A 24,924-nucleotide genomic window follows, 5' to 3' on the forward strand; every position below is an offset into this window, starting at 1 on the left:
ACTTCAGTAAAGTACCTACTGGAGCTGAGATCTGAAGCTTTGACAATAATCTGACATACAGAACACAGTTCTAGTGGTTAGATTTGATGTGCCTGAAAATGGAGAAATTGAAAATCAGTGAAATAGCAAATATTTTGCAAATAGATCTGGTAAGACCTCTTGAGGTATCATTAACAGGCTGCTTTATCATATAAAAATCAAGGAAATCGTATATTAAACTATCCTCATAGGTAATTCTTCAAAATGTTTTATTTATAGACCAGTTTCTTTTTATAAAGCATTCTTTACAAAGCGGAGGAATATTTCTGCTTTCTAGCATGTATTTAGAAACATAAGATCACAGGAGTGCCAAGAGCCACCAGAAGACAATATGATTGGCCATTCCTATATTATTACCTAAATATTTATCCAAGAGAAGGACCTACTGTAGACAAATCAAGAGGAAAAGTTAGTTTTTAAGGTAAAATCTTTTTATTTCACCGACTAGTATCCGTACAGAGACTGTGACATCAGCAAGATTGTGCTGCATCTGATCTACATAACAGTCAACACACTCAACGCCCAGTACCACAGCTGCAAGCCACATGCCACAGCCGGTCCTTTGTACAATGACAACAGTAACATAAGCCGATACAGTGAAAAGGAAAAAGGTATTTTAAATATTTAAATTTCTGTATTAGTCACTGATTTAATTCTTTAAGCCGTGGGTGATGAGAGAGTGTGATCTAGCTGTTAGAGGTAGGACTGAGAGTCAGATTCCTGGATTCTATTCCCAGATTTTCCTATCTGCTCTTAAGAAGGTGAGCTAGTTTTTCTGCACCTCAGTTTACCAGTTATGAAATAGGTACGGTAATACAGGGGCATACTTGGAGCTGATTTTCTTGTTGGTGCACTAAAATCTAAATGAATATTCATTTCAGGTGATGGAGTATAACATTAGTGTTTTGGAAAAGTGGCTTGATATCCCTGCGTGAGAACCTATACAATTGCACATTTTATTATTATAAATCAATTTGATAATTTCTTAGAGGGGTTCTATTGATGATGAAACATAACTGCCTTTTAGGGAATCTGAGGGAATCTGTTATTACCTTCTTAACTGACAAAGACTCTTCCTGGTGTGCAGCAATCTGTTTTTCCTGCGTGAGAAAAATACTTACAGAGGGGGCAAATTTACCTTCAGTTTCTAAAACCTTTCTTTTACTGAGTGTGGGCTGGGTATCTAGAGTTTATCCAGTTTAATTGTGATTAAAGTCTACTTAAGACTTTTGTGAAAGACTATACCCGTGGGATAAAAGACAAAACGAGTAGAATTAGAATGTGTTTTCTGCCCACTCCGTCATTTTATTTATGTCAGTACCTTTTCTGCTTTGCTGCATGTTGCTTAGTGCTTGGCATTTTGAAAAGTTGAATGATAAACGTGTCTGTCAAACAGAGGCCGAAATTCTCATTTGCATTAAGGCTACTTTACACCACTCTGCAAGTGTAAAGGGGCCTTCAAATGGTTGTGAATTATATATTTTATATTTACAACAACTTTAAGACACCTTGATGCTGCTGGGGAAGCACAAAGAGGCCTTAGTGTTGCTGAGAATCAGGCTCCGAATATTTTGTTTCTTCATATGACTCTGGACTAATTTCCCCATCTGTTTGTCTTTGCCTTGATTTGTACAAGTAAGCTATAGTGATAGGGAGAACTGGCAATATGCTGGCCTGTAAAATGGAATCAAATTTGAGGGCTGAGATTTAGTAATTCTAAAGGACGTCTTTAAGGTATATCTAGATACTTGTGGCATCGTGGTCTAGGAGAATGGGCAGTTTGTAAGGATTGAAGAAACCCTGAGTTCTAATCTTGTCTCTGCTATGGGCCTAAACCCACTGTGTGGCCTTGGACCACACTTCGTCTCAGTTTCAAGTAGGGAGAATACTACTTACCTACTTTGCCAGGCTTTTGGGAAGTGCTTTGCACTACACAAAGGAAATGATCTTTATATGGACAAACTGTTACTATATTAGCACAGAGTATTATTATTATTAAACTGAGAGATGAATCTCATCCTGTGCTTACTAGTGTGGAAGAACAGGAAGGGGGTACAGGAAGTTTTTTCCCAAACCCGCAAGAAGTAGGCCAGGATCATTCCATAGTGTTTTGGAAAACTGAAGGGCTGGCCCTTTCCCACATCCCCAGGGATGTGCGTCTATGTGGTTGTCTACAGATTAACAGTCATATTTAGCCTCCAATCAGCTAATGCATATGCCACTATCATCAGCAAATGCTAGGCAGGGGTACATTTTGCTCCTGCTCAGAGGACCAGCAATAGGAGTAATCCTATCTTAGTCAGCACTAGTCCTGATGCAGAGGATGCATTTGCCCAGCATCCACCATCTCTCTCAACATCTCTGCTGTACCTCACTGTACTAGTTGTGACAGGTCTGTTGACTTCAATGGAGCTGCACCAATTTATGCCAGCTGAGGATCTCACCATATACTGTGCATGGCGAATGCTACAAGAAGCATTAATTGCTTAGAAAAAAATTCTATTCCTTACTTTTCAGACCTTAATCGTTCAAGCTGTAAAGTGTGTTTTGAATGGTATTACTGTGATACGTGTTTCTTTACAAACCTATAGAATGTTTTGAATTTTCTACTTTAAAAACTGATGTGTAGCAGCTGAGGACTTGGTCCACTGGCTCTGGCTCTTGTGCAAGGCCTGACTCTGAAGAGTAATAATGATTTTCTTTCCCAAGCAGAGGAAGATAGTGTCTTTGATGAATCTGATATTCATGATACTCCAACTGGACCCTGCAGTAAAGAGTCGCAAACATTCTTTGCAAGACTGAAAAGAATTGGTGGCAGCAAAATGGTGAAATATCAACCAGTTGAGATGAATGCCCAGAGAAGTATGAATTTTTTATCAGAGTTAATTTGTGAAGAAATATGATAATCTGCTGCTTGTGTCATACTGAAACCTTAATTTATGTATGCATTGTCACTATGCATCATTTTAATATTCTCATTCACGCACTCATAGGCGTTTGATTTTCAGAGAATGACTGCTCAGTACTTTCCAGAAATAAGGCCTCTTTAAGGCATCTTACATTGGGCCACAAAATCAATAGTTTCTTGTTAAAACGTGACACTACAATATATAGAAAAACTATTTAAAGGTCAGTTTGAGAAGTTTCTAAATTTTTCTCCTTCTACTAATGGCTAAGTTGGTGTTGGTTGAAATTTTCAGTTGAAGCTTCTCTTTTGACAGAAGTTGACTTTTTGATTAAATGGATTTTTTTTGTGGAAATAATCCCAATGTTGTTGAAAATGTTTTGGTTTTCCATTGCTTAAAAAAAATCAGTTATTGTTTGACCAAACCTGAAAAATGTTCAGTTTTCAGTTATTTGGTTTTTAAATTATCCTTTTTTATGTGGCCAAAAATTAATTTTCTGATAATCTCTAGGCTGAACGTTTGGAGTAATTTTTCCTTATGTTTTTGGTGTTGGGTTTCCAAGGCAGAATGATCTATAGTACCAATAATGACCAGGGCTCCTTGGTACTATAGCAGTGCTACAGCAAAATAAAATATTTCTAAAACCGTTTTCCTCTAACATATATGTCATATACTGACTACAGGGAGGTATGGGGTAAAGGTGATATTGATGTATGTTTGGGATGACCCACATAACTACTGCGTGGCTTGACCACTCATAAGTAATGCAGTCGTCCCAAATGGATGCCAATAAAACCTTTTCTCCACACCGTTTTTTATTCAGTATATAGTGCCAAATAGACCCTATCAAGGGCACATCTGGTAGAAGCTAAAAATTTGCTTTTACAATCTAATGGTCTGAGTAAAGTGATCTGGGCAGTGGATTTTTTTGTTGCCTGTGGCAAAATTCTTTGTAGTGTGACGTGGAGATGAAAAGAAATCTCAGATGATTTTGATTGAAGATTAACTGTCATAACACTGGGTTTGTATCTGAAATGTCAGTCGTGTGCTGAACTATAAGGTGATATGATTTCTGCCAAAAATCTCCAAGTAAAATATTACTAGCTTTTTCTGTTTTAATCAGGTGAAATAGAACTGGCTGAATATAGAGAAAGTGGGGCGTTACAAGACAGCATTCTACACTGTGTGAGAGAAGAAAGCATTCAGAAAAAAAAACTGCGCTCTCTAAAACAAAAATCTCTTGATATAGGGAATGCAGACTCCTTGTTGTTTTCATTAGATGAACATCGTAGGAAGTCCTGCATAGACCGGTGTGACTTAGATAAACCACCCACCACTGCTGCTTACACCATGCATAGACAGAATGATTATGGACGACCTAGACAGAATTCTTCTACAAGGACTGAAAATACAGAGACACAAGAGAATCCTTCTGTCATGGAAAGCTTCCAGGAAATAAGGAGACCTGTCATACCAGAAGTCAGGCTAAACTGCATGGAAACATATGAAGTAAAAGTGGATTCTCCAGTGAAACCTCCTGTTCTTAAAGAGGATTTAGATCTGATAGATTTGTCCTCTGACTCAACATCAGGGCCTGACAAGCATTCAATCCTTTCCACTTCAGACAGTGACTCTCTAGTCTTTGAACCACTTCCTCCCCTGAGAATAGTGGAGAGTGATGAAGAAGAAGAAACAACAAACCAATTAAATGATGGTGTCTCTGGAAAAACTGCTGTGTCATCTCCCTCATCTCCCATCAGTGCCTCTGCCCTCAGCCTCAGTGCAACCCGCCTCGTGCAGTTCAGCATTCTGGATTGCTCCAAAGACTTTACATCTAAGGAAGCGAGCAATAATATTTCATTAGGAAAAAAGGAAATCCCCTCCACAGCTCCCAAAGATCAAAAAGACTTTGAAGAGTTAGCTAAGCCAGAGGAGCTTCAAGATGTCTCCTGCGGGAGCCCACTAACACTTAAGCAAAAGCGAGACCTGTTGCAAAAGTCATTTGCACTCCCTGAGACGTCCCTTGATGATAACTCTGAGCTTAACGTGGGAGAAGTTAAACCTAGTGGACCAGTTCCAAGTTCAAATGTAAAAACTGTCCTTATTAAGGTTCCTGAAGACTCTGAAAACCAAACAGAACCTGATAAGCTTGATGCCAACACAGAATCTGATACAGAACAGAAACAGGAGGAAGAAGCTGAGGAGTCAGAATTTAAGATTCAGATTGTTCCCAGGCAGAGAAAACAGAGAAAGATTGCTGTGAGTGCTATACAGAGAGAATACCTTGACATTTCCTTCAACGTTCTAGACAAGCTGGGAGAACAGAAAGAGACAGGTGAGGACAACCACAAACCAAACCAAAAGCTGTTATTATTTAAGTTTTCAGTAATGTATCTGTTTGATCACTCAGTCCTGTTTACATGCCAGACAGTAGGATATAAAATGTCAGAACTGATCTCATGTAGATGTACCCTTCCAGAGTGTCTGCTTCTCAGTGTCAAACGTGTTGGAATCAATTAGGAATGTACTGTCTACACAAGTATCGTGTATGGGTGATGGCATATCTAAAAGACATGCTCTAATTCAACCACAAGTGTTGTTGTTGGGCTTGATATAGGAATTAGTGAGTGAAATTCTATGGTGTGTGTCAGGAGGTTGGACTAGATGATCACAATCGTTTCTCTTGCCTTAAAATCTATCAATGTAATCTATGCAACATTCACTCACTGTTCTTAGAACTTATTTCCTCTGCAGGCTGCAGTCAATAGATAGCAAGAAGATTGTATAGACTAAGACTTTTGGAATCTAATTCCAAGTTAGCTTTGGTTTGAGTTCAACCCGTCTCTTGGAACCAGTAGAGGTTTGCTTGAAGTTGGTTCTTCACAAACTGTTCCCATGAAATACTTTTGTTTTTGCTATAGCTGGGTATCCATGAGCTTTATTAGTCCATTGTTTGTGGTATATTTCAAGTTCAGCCCCAGTTTATTGGGAGAGATCACATGATATTTCTGCTGTAGTCCTGATTGGTTGAACTGATCTCAACACAAAATATTTTCATTTGGTTTCTCCACAAGACAGAAGTTATATGCTCTGATCCAACTAGCAAACCAGAACGAAGACTTTGGAGGCAGTGGCCTAGTACCATCAGTATTTTTCAGTTATTGAGGACTTATTGCTCAGTTGGGGTCACACACAATAATTAATGATATCACAGGTTTAAAAGGTAAAATATCCCTAAGACTAGAGCTATCTTGTTGCATGAGAAGTGAAGTCTAGTTTTTGTGTATGTCTAGCTCCACCTCCTGTAAATGCCCTTCCATTAATGAGAACAGTCTCATTATTTTATGTTATAGTTGATGTGATAACTATATTCCAGTTTTGCAAGGGTAAATATGTTTAACTGCGATCAGTGTTGGTGTTCTGTCAGGGCTGAAGCCTAGTCCCACTTGTGGTTCCAGTGAGCCAAAGAGTCAGTGCAACCAGGTAATAATGAGCCAGCTGATCCTGAGCCCTTTGCACAGGTTTGCAAAGGGAAGTGGCCACAGGAAAACTGGGTTTGTTCAGACTCAATCCCCTTTTCACCATTAGAGCCTGCAAATCAATGAGAATCAAGTTTCACATGTACATTCACAAACATCTGTTGAACTGGAATGGTTGGCACAGCTCTGACACACATCAGAGATGTTAGCATCATACCTCATGTCAAAATATTTAGCCACTGAAGAGCAACATGATTACGCATTTCTGAGTGTATTATTATACAGCCGCATAAAACATTCGCAATGTTCCATTAAATGACCTTGGTTTATAATGCTGTATGTTGCTGGTAGTGACCAGAATGAGTTACATATCTTGTTTCTTTTATCATCCTGATCAGTTTACTAGTTTGTGAATACATTTATTATAGTTTAGGAAAGTAGGCTTGATGTGATTATCATAATTTGCTGGTTACAGTTTCAAGCACCTATTGCAAAATGCTGAAACTTGCATGCTTTAATATCTTTGGAAAGGATTCTGCCATAATTTGTTTCCCAGTGGAATATCCAGATGATCTGTTTCTTCAAATGAGCAATCCCTGGGTTCCTGCTTGAGATTTTTTTATAATAATATATAAGTTCACGTTTTCTTAGTTATTTTGCGCTTGCAGAACACACCTAGTAATGCCTGAGAAACTTTGGGTTTGAGTCTTCCAGTTTTGATAACTTCAGCTGGTCAGAAATCATGAGATTAGCTTAAAAATCATGAGATTTTTAAAAAATCATATATTTGGGATTCTTTTCCAGTTTTTTAACCTTTTAGGATGCATATTTTCAAGCTTTTCTCTGCAACTCTGATGGCAATAAACTTTTTTTTTTTAAATGAAAGTGGAGATTCTCACACAATCAAATAACTTTAGCAAATGAGGCTTCAAGAATAATACCAAATATTGCAAGAGTTATGGCATTCTGTCATTTACACTGGATTTACACCAGTGTTACTCCATTGACTTCCATTAAGTTAGCCCTGATGTACACTTTGTAACTGAGATCAGTCAGGTGCTTTATGTACATTTATTCATTATAGTATGTACTATATATGAATAGTCTCCAAGAGGCTTATCCACAAATCTCCTTTAAAAAGTGATTTAAAAACAATTCCCTGTGCACCTGTAACATCACCACATGTGTATAGCCACTGGAGGTGCCAGATGGCAAATTTAACATTGAAAAGATGTGAAAATGGCAATCAGAGAAGGAAGCTGATGAAAAAATGTTCTCTGATTTTTAAATAATGCACTCAGAGTTTAAGCACCATTTCCATTTGCAGATCCCACTGCTAAAGGACTTTCAACTCTGGAAATGCCAAGAGAATCATCTTCTGCTCCAACACTTGAAGCAGGTGTGCCAGAGACAAGTAGTCACTCTTCCATATCAAGTAAGTTTTCCCCTATATTGAAGAACAGAAATTCAGTTACTGCATTTGTACATCTAATATGCATCAGCATCTGGAACATGATCTTCCTCCAAACTTTACGTGACTGGAAGCATATTTGTGTGGTGCTTGTTAGATTTGCAATTAAGGACTACAAGGTTTATTGTGACATAGCAAACTTCACGGACATTGATTTGCTGCATATGCATTGTACATCCTTAAGCAATAAATGGAATTTGAGGAGGTGGTTGCTGAATGCAGCCTTTTGCTGAAGTTGTGTGGGCACTTTGAATAAGATGTAGCATTATCTAGTTGTCTAAGCACAGGACCAGGAGACAGAAACTCCCCAGAATTCTATTACTAGCTATGTGGTCTTAGAAAAGCTACTTAACCAATTGTAAAACAGAGGTAATAATAACTATCCTGCAGGAGAGCTGTGAGCATTAATCATTTAAATTAGTGAAGTTCTTTGAAGATTTTGGGCCTGATGCAAATCCGATGGAACTGCACTGGAGCCAATAGAGTTATACTGATGAAAATGGGGTTTAAGTGAGAGGAGAAACTGGCCCATAGGGTGCTATAAAAATGCTGAATATTAATTTATTTAGTGATATCCAAGAACCACTGACTTCAGTGGAAGTAATATCGGGCCTATAAAAGGAAGGATGGTCTTGAGGTAAGGACACCAGTCTAGGACTCAGACAGAGCTGGAATCAGTTCTCCAGCTGCACTACCAACTTCCAGTGTGACCTTGGGCAAGTCCAGAGGACCAGATTTACAAAGTATTTAGGCAGGTAAAGATGCAGCTAGACACTTAGGGGGATTTCCAAAAGCACCTAAATTGAGGCAGGTTAGCCACTGAATTCCCACTGATATCATTGGATATGAGGCACTTACCCTGCTGAGATGCTTGTGTGAACCCCACTAGGTACCTTTCTGCATCATTAGGCATCTAAAGACCTCTGTAAATCTCACTCTTTTTGTCTCTGTGTCTCAGTTTCCATCTGTAAAATGGGGATAAAAATGTTTTTGTCTTTCTTGTCTATTTAGCTTTTGAGCTCTTTGGAGCAGGGGCTGTCTCTTGCTATGGGTTTGTTCAGTGTTCAGTACAGTGGGGCCTTGATCTCTGTTGAGGGCTCTACTCATTACTGTAATACGAATACATAATTATACTTAAGATTGTTTGACAATGTATGCATCTAGCGTACATTGTCAAACAATCCTGATCATGAAAAGTTCCCATAGAGCCTGTCTTCTCCCATAGGAATTTCCACGGACAGAAAGAAACATAGGGTCAGATCCTCAGCTGATATACATTGTCCTAACTCCAACTGAATTATGACGACAATTTAAACCAGCTGAGGATCTGCTCCCTAGACTTTTTCAAGTTATTGGTAGAAAACAGATCATGGAAATAATGTTTCTGTTGGTACAATCATACTACATGAAATGTTTTTTCAACGTTTGAAATCACAGCTATCCTTCAGAAACCAGGTAAGTAACTCTGGAAATACGAACCAGCTCAACACCACTGTGATAATGTTGAATATGCATTAAAAAAACCTTTAATTACTATCATAAAAGCTGGTAAGGAAGTTCAAAGAGATAATTTCCTAGATTTTGACAGTCTTCTGCACTCCAAGCAACATTGTCAGTTCTGAAATTAATTGCCATTCTTTCATTTGGAAATTTGGTCTTTGATAAACTGATAAAGCATCTATTTAAAATCCTTTGTACTGGAAGAGATGGAAATTAGATTTTTCTGCTAATTTGCTGTGAAAGACAGCTGCAAAACAAAACAAAAAAGTTAAATATTGAATGGAATCACAGTTCGGTTCAGTTCCAGAAGCTCATTTATACAAGGTTTGGTTTGCTGCAGAGTTGGATAATTTTGTTGTTGTTGGAGTTTAAATGTGATTTGATATATTGAAAGGGTATTGCATAAATGGGGGGAAACCTACAACACATCTCATCCTGATGTGTATGAAATTGTTTTGATGAGCAGATTCCCAATGGATGTTGTTATAAATTTGATACTGGTACTTATTCTGTTAGAAAGTTCTTTAAATTGTTCTCCTTATAAGATGAGATCAGGGAAAGAAGTAATGGGCTTAAATTACAGCAAAGGAGATTTAGATTAGATATTAGGAAAAACTTCCTAACTGTGAGGGTAGTTAGGCACCAGAACAAATTACCTAGGAAGGTTGTGGAATCTCCGTCACTGGATGTTTTCAAGAACAGTTTTGACAAACACCTGTCAGGGATGATCTAGATAATACTTAGGTCTGCCTCAGGGCTAAGGACTGGACTAAGTGACCTAAAGGGTCCCTTCCAGTCCTACATTATCTGTGATTCCATTATTCTATTTAATTTGGGTTTGAATCTTCTTTGTAGTTAGACACTGAGATGGATCTGACTGAAGACCTGGGATTTGAGTGTCTCAACTTTGGGCAAAGTTTGGATCTGAACCTTATGGCTCCAGTTTTGCCTTTTCAGTTAATAATGTCAAGGACTGTTTGATCTTTTTTTAAAGCTTAGCTGGTTACTGTTGTACTGGCACGTGTCACATTAATACTATTTTTACCTATATTAGATTTCTTTTAGTTGCAAATGAAAATGATCATGACAAAGAGGTCTCACATTGATATCATGTAGGCCTGACTTCAAGAAAATATTTAAACTCAGGCTTAAATCTACATGCTTAAAAACATTCAGAATAGGTATGGATTTAAGCACATGCTCGAGTGCTTTTCGGATTCAGGGCCCAAGAATCAGTTTCAGGCTGTGAGTAATGGTCTTGGTTTCATTGGGGGAAATACATTGCTCAGATAGGCTGATAAAGTAGAGGAGCCATCCTCATCCTCCTTGATTGCTTCCTGTTGAAGGGATGGGAAAAGAAGATAGGTTGGGAGCATCCTATCACCTGTTTCTCTGTCCATTTGAGTATTAGGGAAATATGTTACAATACTGGTCTTAATTTCTGGTTATGTTATAGTTTATTCAGGGAGTATTGTCAGCTGGTCATTTTCAATAAAATATACATCAATGTAGGTTAAAAAGTATAGAAATTGGCAACCCGATAGACCAGCAGAAGTTGGCTACTTAAAGGACGAGGTCTTCTAATAAAAGTGGAGGGGACAAAAGGGCCATTTTGTGCTATTTGGATGCTGGCCTGTCTAGAAGGTGGTATGGCGTCACCCTACCCCTGGGGAGCTCCGGAGAGAGTTGCAATCCCTCCCTGAGTGGCAGGGTGTTCAGTGAGACTGTAGGATGCACCAGTCACATAATGTGTCTTGTACTCTGCAGGCCAGTGCAAGGGGTGGGGCACAAGGTCATGATCCTTACCCACTTTCTTTTCCACGAGGTGCCTAGAGGGAGCAGTGCTCATGCTTTCCCAAGTGAAGAGACTGTCATTCTACTAACTGTACAATGGCGTGTGCAAATGAAAGGGGATTGTTGGGGAAGACATCCTCCCCAGAATCAGTCCTGATGTCCCCACCCCCAGCATGTGCACACACGGACTAGTCACAGTCTAACTCGATGTCTGGCAATACTTTACAGTGGTTTCTTAAGCTTTAGGGATGTCTAATAAAGGTGGCATCTTGAACACGTTTCACTGTATTTTAGAATAAAGATTACAGGCCAAGGAATTGCTAGTAGACACTATGCGTGAAATCCTGGTTTCACTGAAATCCACAGGATTTTTGCCATGGACTGAAGTGGGGCCAGAATTTCACCATGTACAACTACGTGAATAGAGCAGATTACTTTGAATAAAATTCTGAGAGCAAGCAGCTGGTCTTTGTGGATGATATCAGTACCTCCTTCATGCTGATGGACAAATTCGAGGGAATAAGAGCAGCTTGTGTGATTCTCTGAACTCTTTTCAAATTCTGCTTTGCAGCTCAGTTCAGACAGATGAAAAGGGGCTCACTGGGAGCTCTGACAATGAACCAGCTAATGAAGAGACAGCTGGAACACCAATCTAGTGCACCCCATAATATCAGCACTTGGGACACTGGTAAGTTATGCTTCTCTATTCTTTATTTCCATTCCCTTAAACCAGTTAGTGTGTCTCTCTGTGGTGATCAATTGTTGTGAATATAAGTGAGCCATTACCATTCTGCTGTTGGAGAAAAGTAACTGAGCTCAGGTCTACAGTGGAATTATACCAGATTCTCTTCTGGTGTGAATCAGGATGGCTCCATTGTAGTGGCCATTACCATTTTGTATACAGCTTGTATACAGATTCTGGCCCTATTGAGATCAAACTGAGTATTGCCACTGACTTCAGCAGGGCCAGGATTTCACCCAGTGTGTGTGTGTGTCATAAACAGATAGCTAAGGGTTAATGTATTTTACCTGTAAAGAGTTAACACAGGGAACCTGAAACACCTGACCAGAGGACCAATCAGGAAACAAGACTTTTTCAAATCTGGGTGGAGGGAAGTTTTGGGTGTGAGTTCTTTGTTCTTTGTCTTGTGTCTGACCCTCTCGGCTCTGAGAGTGATTTTTCTATCTCCTGGCTTTCTAATCTTCTGTTTCCAAGTTGTAAGTACAAAGATAGTAAGACAATAGGTTTATATTGTTATCTTTTGTATTTACATGTGTGTAGTTGCTGGAATGTGTTAAATTGTATTCTTTTGGAATAAGGCTGTATATTCACTTTTTTTTTTCTTAAGCAATTGACCCTGTAGATTGTCACCTTATACAGAGACTATTTTTAATGTATTTTTCTTTCTTTTTATATAAAGCTTTCTTTTTAAGACCTGTTTGAATTTTTTCACTGGTTAAGGCTAAGGGACGAAGGGAGAGGGAAATCTCTTTGTGTTAGATTTACTAGCCTGACTTTGCATACCCTCTGGGTGAAGGGCGGGAGGGAGAGATTAGACCTCTCGGTACTTGTGTTTCCAGGACTGGAAGCAGGGAATCTCCTAGGGTCGTCCAGGGAGGGGAGCCTGGGAGGAAGTAACCAGGAAACAAGAGGAGGGGGTTATTTCCCTTTGTTGTAGGACTCAAGGCATCTGAGTCTGGGGGTCCCCCAGGGAAGGTTTTGGGGAGACCACAGTGAGCTAGGCACTGTATAAATCCCTGGCTGGTGGCAGCTTTACCAGGTCCAAGCTGGTAACTAAGCTTGGAGGTTTTCATGCTAACACCCATATTTTGGACGCTAAGGTCCAAATCTGGGAAAAAATGTTATGACAGTGTGAATCATTTTTATAAAGACAAACCTTTTTTTTTTTTCCAATCATATTGAGACATCAGGCATTTAAACCTTATGCCAAAGAGACTCCCACTTCTCCATCGGCAGACGCTTGGGAGTCTTTTGCCAGTTCATGCACAACTCATGGGGTTTCTGCTCAGGAATTCATACTGGGTTTCCATGTTTCTCCTTAAGAGCGAAATGCAAAGCAGACAATGAAAACTGAATTAAGTACAGAATGTCCCCACTAACCACCTGAAAATAGTTTTAACCTCTTTTCATTCTTTTTCTCTTGTGTGAAATCTTCTGTAGTTCATTGAATTTGTCACAGGATGATGAATTCTGGCATATGTTTCATTGTGACATAATAGAATGATGCTTCCTAGAATTTCACTAGCAAACCAGGAGGTGATGAGGGAGGGACAGAACTGTAAGACATTGACCTGGAATGTAGCACTTGGTTGAACGTTCCCACTGTAAAGTTAGTGGGGAGACTGGTCTCAAAAATTGTGCTTAATTCAGTTTTCACTTTTAAGTCCCATCAGTCCCTTTCCATCCGTGCCTCTGAGGCAATGGCTTCTCTTGTGACCTCCATCCTCAGAATGACGTGGATTGTCAGTTTCCCTTCCTAACCTTCCCCACATCATCAAGCACAGAATTTGTCATGGGTAGCAGGTCCATGGTAGCCTTCTGACATATCAAGTAAGTTTATCTCACATAGAAACGTCAGTTAGCATAACTTATACAATAACCTGGTTTTCCCATTTAGTATTTCAGAACCATATAGTTTATCATTTACCTCTTATGTGACCTATTGAACCTGTCTTCCAAGTGGGCAAGTCAGTATTCTAATCACTATATCTTTGAGGAGCTCCATCTTAATTCTTGTTGGGAATCCACTAGCATTCTTTTCAACATCTGTCACCTTTCTCTCCAAAAGACCCTCACTTCAAGTCACTTCCTCCAGTGACTTGTGACACCAACTGAATTTTTCAAGGGAACTTTTACAATCCTTAATTTCACATCATTTTGTGGCTGCTTTATATTTTCTACATCAGTCCAGCTAAACTGGGTACCATCCTCTCTTTCTTCATCTCTCATTTCAAACTGCTCTGTCCCAAAATCTTTCTCTGAAAAATAAACTCTTTGTGTGTCTATCCTATGCCAGCACAAGCATGTCCATGAACTACTCATCCCTCGGTGTCCCAGAGCATTAACTTTTACTCTTTCTGTGACTCTTTACATATCCATTTCTTGCTGAATCCTTGCAATTAGCGCTATATTTCTTATCAAAAGACCTTGACTTTGAGCTTTCCTAAAAGGCCTCCTTTAATATTGCTAAATCTGGTTCTTGCTTCCTCTATGGAACTATCTTCTACCTTCTTTTCTTCTCTTCTTTTCTGTCTTCATGCTCAGAGATTTAACCCTCTGTCTTCCAGCTGTTGTATATGTGTGTGGTGATGGTGGTGTTTTAATTGTTGGAGTGAATTTATGGTGTTGGTGAGAGGCGCTGCATTAACAGTACCACAGTCTGAAGTCTTCTATTTATCCACAGAACAGATACAGCATGGGAAGCGGCCGTGCAATGTCTCAGTTTGCCTAAACCCTGACCTGGAGGGACCACCACTAAGAATAAGAGGTTAGTTCAGTGTCCACGTTCATTCAAACTTGGTCTCTCTGCTGAGACTACCAACAAGGTTGCCAGTTAGTATCAGTTGTGATGGTGGCTTTGTGTTCTGTTCAGCTAGAATGACACCACCAATTCTTTTTACACGGGACATGGATAGTTGATGGATGGTAATGACTTCCTGTCAGTACCTAGCTCGTCTGGATGTAACTGATGACTTGGAAGTGAAAGACTGTGTGCCCCATTCCCGGTGTCACCAAGTCCCCACTTCTTAGCTATTCAAACACTCATTCCTGACATCCAAACTGCTCAGCCTTCCTTACAGCTTTTTAATGGCACCACAAACTAGCCTTTCTCTAGCTTGAATCACATTCTCTCTCACTTTTCACCACAAGATCAGCACAAGTGTTATTATTATTTGCAGCTTAACTCCCAGTTATGTAGCCATGGTTACATCAACATCCAGCATTTGCATGCTATACTGTAACCTGTAGCTAGAGATGGCATCAGTTAAGCTTCCAGCATAATGTTAAAAGGGAAGGTAAAGTAAATCAGTTTATGAAGCAAAGACTAGCTAACAAACTCTTATTTCTTGCATTCTCGATGGTTTCCTATATCACTGAAGACTCCTCAAGACTCTCTAAATTGTCTGCTGCATCCAGTGCAATCTCAAAGAGACCATTACTCAACATATAGGATAGGGTCTTAGCTTGTATAGAAAATAATTATGTTTCCTTCCAAACTTAGCAGAACAATTGTTTGACACTTCTATTTTCATTAAAGCAGCACTCAGCACCCTCCCTATCAGTCTAGAATGGAATCTCATATAGATCATTTGGTCTGAGCTTGCCTTTGCAACAGCAGCTATTGGGACCATATCAATAGCAACTCCATTTGTACCAGGCTTAGTCAGACAATCCACCTCTTGTTTCTTTAACCCGTGATGAGGATTACAATAGGCTAGTTTCAATCCTAGCTGTGAATTCTGTTTGTGAGGCCTTCAGATTGCTGTTTGTTTTCTTTCTGGCTTCTTCAAATCACCCTCCAGCCCTTCCATATCTGCAAGGGTCAAACTGAAGGGAAAAAGACATAGGTATTCTTCCAAGCTGTAACCACAAAATGAGCTCCACCCATGTGCAACTTCAAAACGAGATGCCACTCAATGTAGACCATGCAAGTGTGATCACATCTATAATATGAGTTCCACTGGGTTCCTTGAGTTTGGCTCTTCTCAGTGGGTCTTAATTAGCTTGGAGGAAAAAGAAGTGGTGCTGTCCCACAAATGCCACTCATTTGTGGCATCAAAATGAGACATTACTCGATAGTAGGTTGTGCAGATCTATGGCCTTTCCTCTTCTTTCTTACCTGAGAAAAGAAATAATTAACAATGTTGACCTTAAAATATCATCAAAGGGCACTTGCATTAACACTTCATTGAGATGAATGGGGCAGTTCACACCTCTCTGTGCTATTGTTCCAGGAGTTTTTTTTTCACAACCATAACATCTTGAGAATTACCCTTAAAAATAAATAAATAAATAAAAATAATAATAAAAAAGAATTACCTTTAAAAATAAAAAGAGAGACAGCCAGCAAGAAAGCTGTGATTCTGGAGAACAAGTTAGCTGTTTCAGAGACATGGTGTCCTATAACATCAATCCAAGAGTCCTGTCTTCCAGGATACTCTACCTATTCAATACCTGTCCTGTGAGGCTCCTTCTGCCTTCAACCCTTCCTGTTAAACAAAGAATCCGCTCCCCTTCCCATCTCCCATGATTTGGGCATAGAAGAGGTACCCCCTGGGCAAGGAAGAGCCACATGTGACTGCACTATTTGTATTCCTCTATGACCAGGTCTATGTGCTGTCAGTTTCTCCTCATCGGTATAGCTTGCCTTTAAAACTTTTCTAACTGAAAATAACAGTAATAATACTTTGCACTTCTCAATCATCTTCCATCCAATGATCTCTAAGCCTTTTCAAATCTTGATGAATTAAGCCTCAACGTTGTGAGGCATTATCATCTCCATTTCACAGATGGGGTGACTGAGGCAAAGAGGATGTTAAGTGATTTCCTCCCCCAAGGTCACACAAAGTTCTGGGGGGGAGGAATCCAAAGTTCCTAACAGTCTCATACTAACTACAGGACCATCCACTCTACGTAAAGAATGAGGGGATAAAAACTTGACAACTGAACACTAAAGCAGTCATCCACCTTGAATTTGTTTCATTCCTGACCTTTAAAAAATAAAATAAGCACAAGTAATTGGAGAAATTTGACAGAACCAAAGAATGTGTTGTATCTTTCTCCAAAGAGAAATTTTTATTTACATACACTGCAAAAGCTTTTTTTGTTTATCTATGTCCATTCCAGATTTCCATTTACCATGCTTCTTTTCTTTTAATGGCTTCAAGGTGCCACCAAATCCAGCTTACTGTCAGCACCCAGTATAGTCAGTATGTTTGTACCAGCTCCAGAAGAATTTACCGATGACCAACCTACTATGATGACTGACAAGTAAGCCAATTTCTATTTCTTTCAAATAATTTGGTAGTTAAAAACCACCGAGTTTCAGAACATATTTAGATGGGCCCTGACTCAGTGAAAGAACATTCTCAAATTTTCTCCTGAGCAGTATAATTTTTTGTAGCAAGGGAAAATTTTCAAAATGTTGCAAACCGAGTGTGCTGTGAATATACTGGGACATGAGTATGTGTGTGCAAAGTGGTGGCTGGGAGTATTATTAGTAGTACTGTTTTATTATTTGAGTGTTGACAGTTTGCCTTGTATGGTATTTAGAGAAAGGTGTGTAGCCTGATTCTCTACTCACTTTTCCCTGGTGAAAATCCGAATTAATGCTATTAAAGGCAAGGTTGTACGCCAGTGTAAAACTGGTACAAGTAAGATCAAACCCATGGTACCTGTTGCACAGAACTCCTCTAGTTTTAAAGGAACATAAACAGGAAAAAGACTGTATCCTTGGGAAAAAGGAGATCTTTCGTTAAAGGGGCTTTTTTAATGATATAGAGATAAGACTGGGACCTGCACTCCAAACCTTTGGATACGAATTCACCGCTATGGTTTTCGATCTGAGTCAGAACCAATGCCTGAAGGAGATCTGATTTAGAAAAGATCCAAACAAAGAAATCTTGTGAGAAAAGCTGACGTCATGAGGTTTCTGAGAACCATTGCCATCTGTGTGGATAGTGGGATGGGAGGAGGCACTCAAGTATTAGAGTTTCTATGGCAGTGATCAGGGAATTCACTAATTCTTCTGCTCCGCTTAATCTCTTGATTGGGTAGAATTTTCTGTAAGCAAGTTTTGGGACTTGGCTGGTTCTAAAAGCTTTTTGCCTTGAAACTGGGAGTGGTTTTTATTTATTTGGCCTTAATCAAACTCAAAACCCTCGCCTTGACCTAAGATGGATGTGAATCTACACGTTGCCTGCATGGCTCATTTTGTTTCTATGGATTTGATCTAGGAAGGGACTTTTATTACATTTGGTTATGTAAATGGATGAAATAAAACTGTATCCACAATTAACAAGACTTTAATTCTACAATTGAGCTTTCTCTGTTTTTTACTGTAAGGGCTCATTGTAATCCACTGAAAACTCTAGTTTTTCTCCCTAAAATGAAAGTTATCATGTTTTTGAATTGCTGTGGCTTTTCCATTGCAATGTAAAGCCATGACTGTAAATCAGCACCTTGAATACTACTGTTACCTCCACTACTGCTATTTTGCACTTACATGCTTTTCCTCTACAAGGATCCCCAATATCTTTTACCAACATTAATTCTTTGATCAAAATCCCATTGAGGCACTGTAATTAAATATGATGGTACTCATTTTACAGAGAAGCAGTGAAGTAGCTGGCTTAAAGCCACCCATTGATTCAAAGGCAGAACTGGAGTAGAACCCCAGAGTTGTGGCTTTCAATCCTGTGCTCTAGACACTAGATGAGCTGCCAAGATGCTTACTAGAGAAGGTCAAGGCTGTTGTGTGAGTCTTCAGTGGAACTGGAAGTTACGTTGTGTAAATGCTAAACATTCCAAGAAGGGGCTCATTTCATGTATCTTCTTTGGCCTTTTTCCAGAAGCTTTGGCCTCAGATGCCAAACCAGACGAGATTGATTTTCATAACCTTGCTAGCATCTTCTTCTCCTGTTGAGACACAAAGGGAGGGAAATTGCTTGTAGAATCCCATTAAGTTAAAATATCAATCTGTTGGAGTCATTAGCGACTGGTTGATCTAATTAACCAAGCCTCCCTATTGGGCTGAGATGTACCAGTTTCCCAGGTTTGTTTATCTTTTTATGTGGTTTTAAAACCCTGCCTCATCTCTCCTGCAGCTGACATCTCCCTTATGATTAGATGTTACAAAGCTATTGCAGAGCTTTCAGAGTCAACTCTCAGCATTGCAGGAGGGGGCAGCAATTCAACAGCAAAACTGGTTTGGAACAGAAAGAGACATCTCTAAAAACAAACGGAATCTTCTTTGGCCTCCTCCCCACATAAAAATCCTATCATTTCCTCTTGCAAGTCTATAACCACAGCTGTAATCTGATCTCATCAGATTATTGTTTTATTGTTCATCGACACAAAGCACGGATTGGAGTAACTGACCACCTGCCAGAGATCAACATTGCCTGTTGATGGAGCTAGTGAAAAGTGTTTTGCATACAGGGTTTAAAGCACAGTGATCTATTTTCTTAGTCATAAAATGTTCAATGTAACATGGATTCTCCTAATTAATTGAACAAATAATATTAGCTTTTAATAACTTTCCTTGCAGATGCCATGATTGTGGGGCTATCCTCGAAGAGTATGATGAAGAAACACTAGGTCTGGCCATAGTTGTTCTCTCCACATTCATTCACCTCAGCCCAGATTTGGCTGCTCCTTTGTTGTTGGACATCATGCAGTCTGTAGGAAGGTAACCTTTGAACCGTGCTCGCTCTCTGTCTCTCTCTCTCTCTTCGCACCCCTCTCTCTTTTATGAGGGAAGGAAGATTTTTGTGCCCTTGAATTGTGCCCTAGGAGAACTGAAAGAGATGTCCTGGTGGCATATCAGATAGCTCAAAAGGTAGACCATGTTTGAAGCAGATAGATCTTGGCTCTAGAGCAGTGGTTCCCAAACTTTAACAACTGGTGAACGCCTTTCACTAAAATATTAAGTCTCGCAAACCCCCTCCTGAAAATGAATGTTTCCAGGGATTTTCTTCTTTACCTGAGTATAAATTATAAAAGCAGTGATCTTGGAAATATAAAATTTGTTTTTATAACATGCTTATTACACACTATTTATTATTAATTATTACATTATGAAAATGGCAACACTCTTCCAACATCTCACTTTCGTAGCTAATATCACTTTCAATAAGCCTGTTATAAGACAGGACTCCTCTGTTTCATCAAGGAGCATCAGATATGAAACAGCATGAAGGTATTTAAGAAGACAACTCAAAGAGTTCCTCCTACACAAGCATTCAGGTCTTGAGCAGTCCAGGCAAACAACACACGTTACAACAAAGCTTAAACTTGTTCCTCGTGATAATTTTAAAAACAATAGTAGCTGCCTATTTAATTTTAAAAACAGCAAAACATATCCACCTCCTTTTCCATTTCTTATAAGGACTCTTGAAATTTAAATGTCCTTAGTGTGATAGATACGCTTGCTTTGATCTCCTTAGCTCTTGGAAGTCCAGGGTCTCTGGTCTGCTGGCCCTGTGCTGCCTGGGATCCGTAGGTACAGCTCTGTCTGCCATTAGGGAATTTTTCCCCAAGAACCCCCTGTAACAGTTCACAAATCCCAGTTTGGGAACCACTGCTGTAGAGGAAGGGGACAGTGCTTTGTGCACCAATCTAGTATATCAGGCCCTGTGCAGTGGTATGGTGGATTTGAGGTGATCTATTTTTTTTCCTGGTCATTGTTGTATAGCTGAAAAATGGCAGCCCAAAATGAAGGTGAAGTAGAGCATGATAAATTCCGCTATTTCCAGTCACATATAATTCAGAGATGAGAATCTCCATGGCACATACTCTGCCGGGATAACAGATGGAAGAAAGCTTATACCCAAAGGCTTTAAAAATGTTAAAATTAAACAACAGCAATGCCCTGTAGAGCTATACTGAGAAGTATAAGTGATTCAGGACATAGAGAGTTGTCTCAAGGCATGTCTACATTGCATGCCACTGGCAGTGGGATGTAGGATACATTGTAGCTACTGCTGAGTGCAAAGCAGGCTGTGTTCACACTGAGTTTTGTAACTACACATGGTAGTGAAAGGCTCTGGCAGCAGGAGGCTGTTGGGGTCTTTCCCTGCCACAGGGAATTGCATGTCAGGGATCAGGGCATAGGTGGTCTGGCCAGGTGGTCACAGCTGGGCTAGAATCCACACAGCCAGTGAGCAGAGGTCAGAGGAATCATTAGAGCTGGGTTCAATAAGCAAGAGTCAGGGTCAAAGTGATGCCAGGGTCGGAGACTGGAAATCAGAGGTAGTACCTTGCTGGAATTAGGAAGTAGGAATTGGGGTCAGGCTGGGATCAGAGGCTGGAGATCAGGAGAGGTCTGGAATCACAGCAGGCCCAAAGTCTTTGCTGTTGCTCAGATAGCTTTCTGGGGCACCCTCCAGGGCTAAATAGGGTGGTTAGCCAGGCAGAGGGCCACAAGATACTGTCACTCTGGCTCCTTTGGGTAGTCCTTCCTCTGGGCCCAACTCTCCCTAGTGCTCCCTGGCTGGGGCTCTGGCACAGTGGGAATGTCAGCTATCCCAGGATCTTTGGACCTGGGTTCTAGACCCTGCATCCTTATGATGCCAGAGCTTTTCCCTGATGCTTCCCCCTGCTACTGAGGCCTTCCCTTCTCACAGGTAGTTGCCAGAGCCTTTACCTGTGTCAGGGAATGTCTCTGGCAGCTCCCTGTGGTGGTGAAAGGCTGTGCGAGCAGAAAGCTGGTGGAGATGGCTTCTGTGCCAACTGCTCTCACAACCCTCAGCATAAGAGGGAAGGAAAGTGTTTGTCAGGGGTATTCCAGGAGTGGTGCCTAAGCAGGATAGTGAAGCAGAGCTCTCTTATATCTGATTCTCCATTGGCATAACACCCCTGAGAAACCTTATGTCCGTGGCTTAAATTAAAGCTACTCCCCTACAGCTTTAACTTATGCAGGGGCTTGGTGGTCAAGGATTCTGAAACTGCAACTGGCTCCCTACAGCCCTCCCTCTCCACCATGTCTGAACTCCGCCTGAAGATAGTGGAAAATCAAGCCCTTCATTTCGATTAATTCTGAGGCTGCAGTTTCCTGCTGTCAGTGTTAATGAACTCCGGAGGTGGTAGAGTTTCCAATCTAGACTGATGCCATCCATCCTACTTGTTACTCATAAATACAACACTAATAGGGCCAGTGAGAAGCAGTGAACAATTAAACTCCTGAAGATTAGTTATCAAAGTGTATGTGGGGGATGTCATACATTTTCCACTCTAAAGTGGAAATACTGCATCCTCAGTGAGACACATCTGAGTCCATTAGCCAAGCAGGTGGTAAGGAACCTGGGGCATTCCAGTATGGCAAACGTACTTTGTCATTTCCTAGCATTCAGTCCTGGTCATCACCATTTTTTACTAATCAAGGTGCAGTTACAGGCCCATGAAGGAATTGCTTTGAATAGAAGCAGAACAAGGCAAATTCCCATAGAAGTAGATATGGCAGTGGTTCTTAAACTTTTGTACTGATGACCCCTTTCACACAGCAAGCCTCTGAGTGTGACCCCCCTTATAAATTAAAAACACTTTTAAATATATTTAACACCATTATAAATGCTGGAGGCAAAGCAGGGTTTGGGGTGGAGGTTGACAGCTCTCAACCCCCCCATGTAATAACCTCACGACCCCCTGAGGGGTCCCAACCCCCAGTTTGAGAACCCCTGAGATATGGAGATGAACGCATTCAGGTGGCCTCAGTGTACTTGCTGTTTTGTTCCTAGTAAACTTTTTTTTTCTGAAGTTATTTTTGTGCATTGCTTTCTTTTATCCAGTCTATTAACACAGATGATATTTATGCCTGTGCATCACAAGTGAATTACTTGCTCTTTTACTGCTTAGAGAAGATAGTGTTGTCTGATGTTTAGATCAGAGGACTTGGAGTCAGGAGACTTAAGATCTAGGGTAAAATTTTCAAAGCACTAAAGCAACGTAGGGCCAGATTGTCAAAGGTATTTGGGAGCCTAAAGTTGCAGATAGATGCCTAATGGGATTTTCAGAAGCACCTTAAGGGCCTAACTCCTGTTGATTTCAGTCAGCATACAATTCCTACGCCATCTCTGCAAATTTCTGCTCTCCAAATTGCCCAGGGTGAGTAATTGTTCTTGATTTATGAATACAAGATACTTTCATTATCATTATGGCGATAAGGGAGTGCAATAGAATTTGTTGGAGCTGGCAAATATTTGTGACAATATTGCAAGACTGACTTTGATTTTGACTTTTATCCTTTACAAAAATGAATTTGAGTCCCCTGTGCATCTGATCAAAGGGTCTCTTGTGACCTTTAAAACATCTTCTCCAAAACGTCTACTTACTAAATTTTACTTACTGGTAATTTTATTGGCTTGATTAAAAAATATTATGAACAGTACTTTTGTTTGATTTGCTGTTTTCTGCTGTTTACTCCAGGTTGGCATCAAGTACCTGTTTTTCTAATCAAGCAGAAAGGTACGGTAACCGCTCACTTTCTCCCAAAAAGTGTGCTAGATGTATAAACAAAGGATCAAATCCTGTGTTTTTTTACATAGGTACAAATATCTCATGTTTTCTAGTGATGGGCCTGGACCAAAAAGCCCAGATCCAAACCTCCTTGAACTTTGGAAAAATTCATACTGGATCAGGGATAAAATTGAGGGCCCCGTAAAGTCAGTGACAAAACTCCCATTGATTTTATGGATGCTGGATTTCACTCCACACCTTCGAAGCTCATTCCCATGGCTCATTATATGTGTGGTTTTCCCATTATGCTGGTGAATAAAATGTATGGCCCTGGAAAGGGTTTTCATCTGTATGCATTTAACTAAGGCTATATCTACACTACCACTGTATCGACACTGTCGATCGATGTGCCAGGGGTCGAAGACCCACCAAATTGACCGCAGAGTGTGTCCCATCGACTTAGCGCTGTGTAGACACCGCAGTAAGTCAACATAAGCTACATCAACTCCAACTACATTACTCACGTAGCTGGAGTTAAGTAACATAGGTTGACTAACCGCAGTAGTTTAGACATAGCATAAGTCAATCATCCATAATTGTGGAGAACACCTACAGGTGATGTCCCATCATGCAAATAGACCACTGTCCTTCTATGGGGACATCACATGGTCTGCATTCATTTTTGGAAATTGTAAAAAGATTGTGCTGCTTAATTCATTAATGATTGGAAAGTGCTTTGAAATCTTTGGCTGGGAGGTGCTAGAGAGGAGTAAATGAATGAGCTTTATGGGAGCTTGCATCCAAATGTGGAAGTTCTCCAGGAAGCTGATTCTGCATCCCTGAAATCAGTGAGAGTTTTGCCATTGACTTCAATGAGAGCAGAACTGGGCTTCAAATGCTGAAGACTCAATGGCAAAAACATTCCTGACACTATGTAGAGAATGAGAAAAAATTAAACTAACTGTTGAGGCCAGAATCAAGCCATGGCACTTCAGCACTTGCCTAACTTAAACCATGTGAATAATCCTGCTGAAGTCATGCAAGTTAAGCCTGTGATTACATGGTTTTCTGGATCAAGACCTTTCCCAGAGCACTCAGGAGTACTCAGAAGGCCTGTGTTCTATTCCTAGCTCTGCCACTAGCTGCTTGGTGATCTTGGCAAGTCACTTTACCTCCTTATGCCTCAGTTTCCCTATCTGTAAAATGAGGATAATGATCCTGGCCTCCTTTTGTGGTGTACTAATGAAAAGTGCTTTATAAGAGCTAGGAGTTATTATTATCACCATCTTCTTGTATTCATAACTGAACTTGTCTTTATCTGTTACTAGAAATAATAGGATCTTCTTTACCTTCTCCAATTTTCAGCTTTCGGAAATATTTTTCATCTACTATGAAATTTCTCCCTTTTTTTCCCTTCATTGCAGCATGATGATCCCTGGTAATGCTGCCGGTGTGGCTAAGCAATTTCTCCGTTGCATTTTCCATCAGCTGGCTCCCAATGGTATATTTCCACAGCTGTTCCAGAGCAGTATCAAAGGT

The 24,924-nt window shown here is 40.1% G+C and overlaps 1 protein-coding gene across 7 annotated transcripts in view; it reads left to right on the top strand.

Moving 5' to 3' along the window:
- UNC79 (unc-79 homolog, NALCN channel complex subunit) overlaps positions 1-24,924 on the top strand; it is a 151,714-nt gene that overhangs the window by 81,185 nt on the left and 45,605 nt on the right. For 5 of the 7 annotated variants that reach the window (XM_050953167.1, XM_050953166.1, XM_050953161.1 and 2 more), the window contains 10 exons: positions 488-650; positions 2,749-2,901; positions 4,069-5,280; positions 7,752-7,859; positions 11,761-11,877; positions 14,615-14,698; positions 17,100-17,202; positions 19,481-19,621; positions 23,356-23,394; positions 24,810-24,922. In XM_050953167.1, the coding sequence (XP_050809124.1) occupies positions 488-650; positions 2,749-2,901; positions 4,069-5,280; positions 7,752-7,859; positions 11,761-11,877; positions 14,615-14,698; positions 17,100-17,202; positions 19,481-19,621; positions 23,356-23,394; positions 24,810-24,922 (2,233 nt within the window). The remainder of the gene's footprint in view (positions 1-487; positions 651-2,748; positions 2,902-4,068; positions 5,281-7,751; positions 7,860-11,760; positions 11,878-14,614; positions 14,699-17,099; positions 17,203-19,480; positions 19,622-23,355; positions 23,395-24,809; positions 24,923-24,924) is intronic. The other 2 variants (XM_050953162.1, XM_050953163.1) reach the window with 2 other exon arrangements.

Source organism: Gopherus flavomarginatus, chromosome 5 (assembly GCF_025201925.1).
Source record: "Gopherus flavomarginatus isolate rGopFla2 chromosome 5, rGopFla2.mat.asm, whole genome shotgun sequence".
NCBI classification, from domain to species: domain Eukaryota; kingdom Metazoa; phylum Chordata; order Testudines; family Testudinidae; genus Gopherus; species Gopherus flavomarginatus.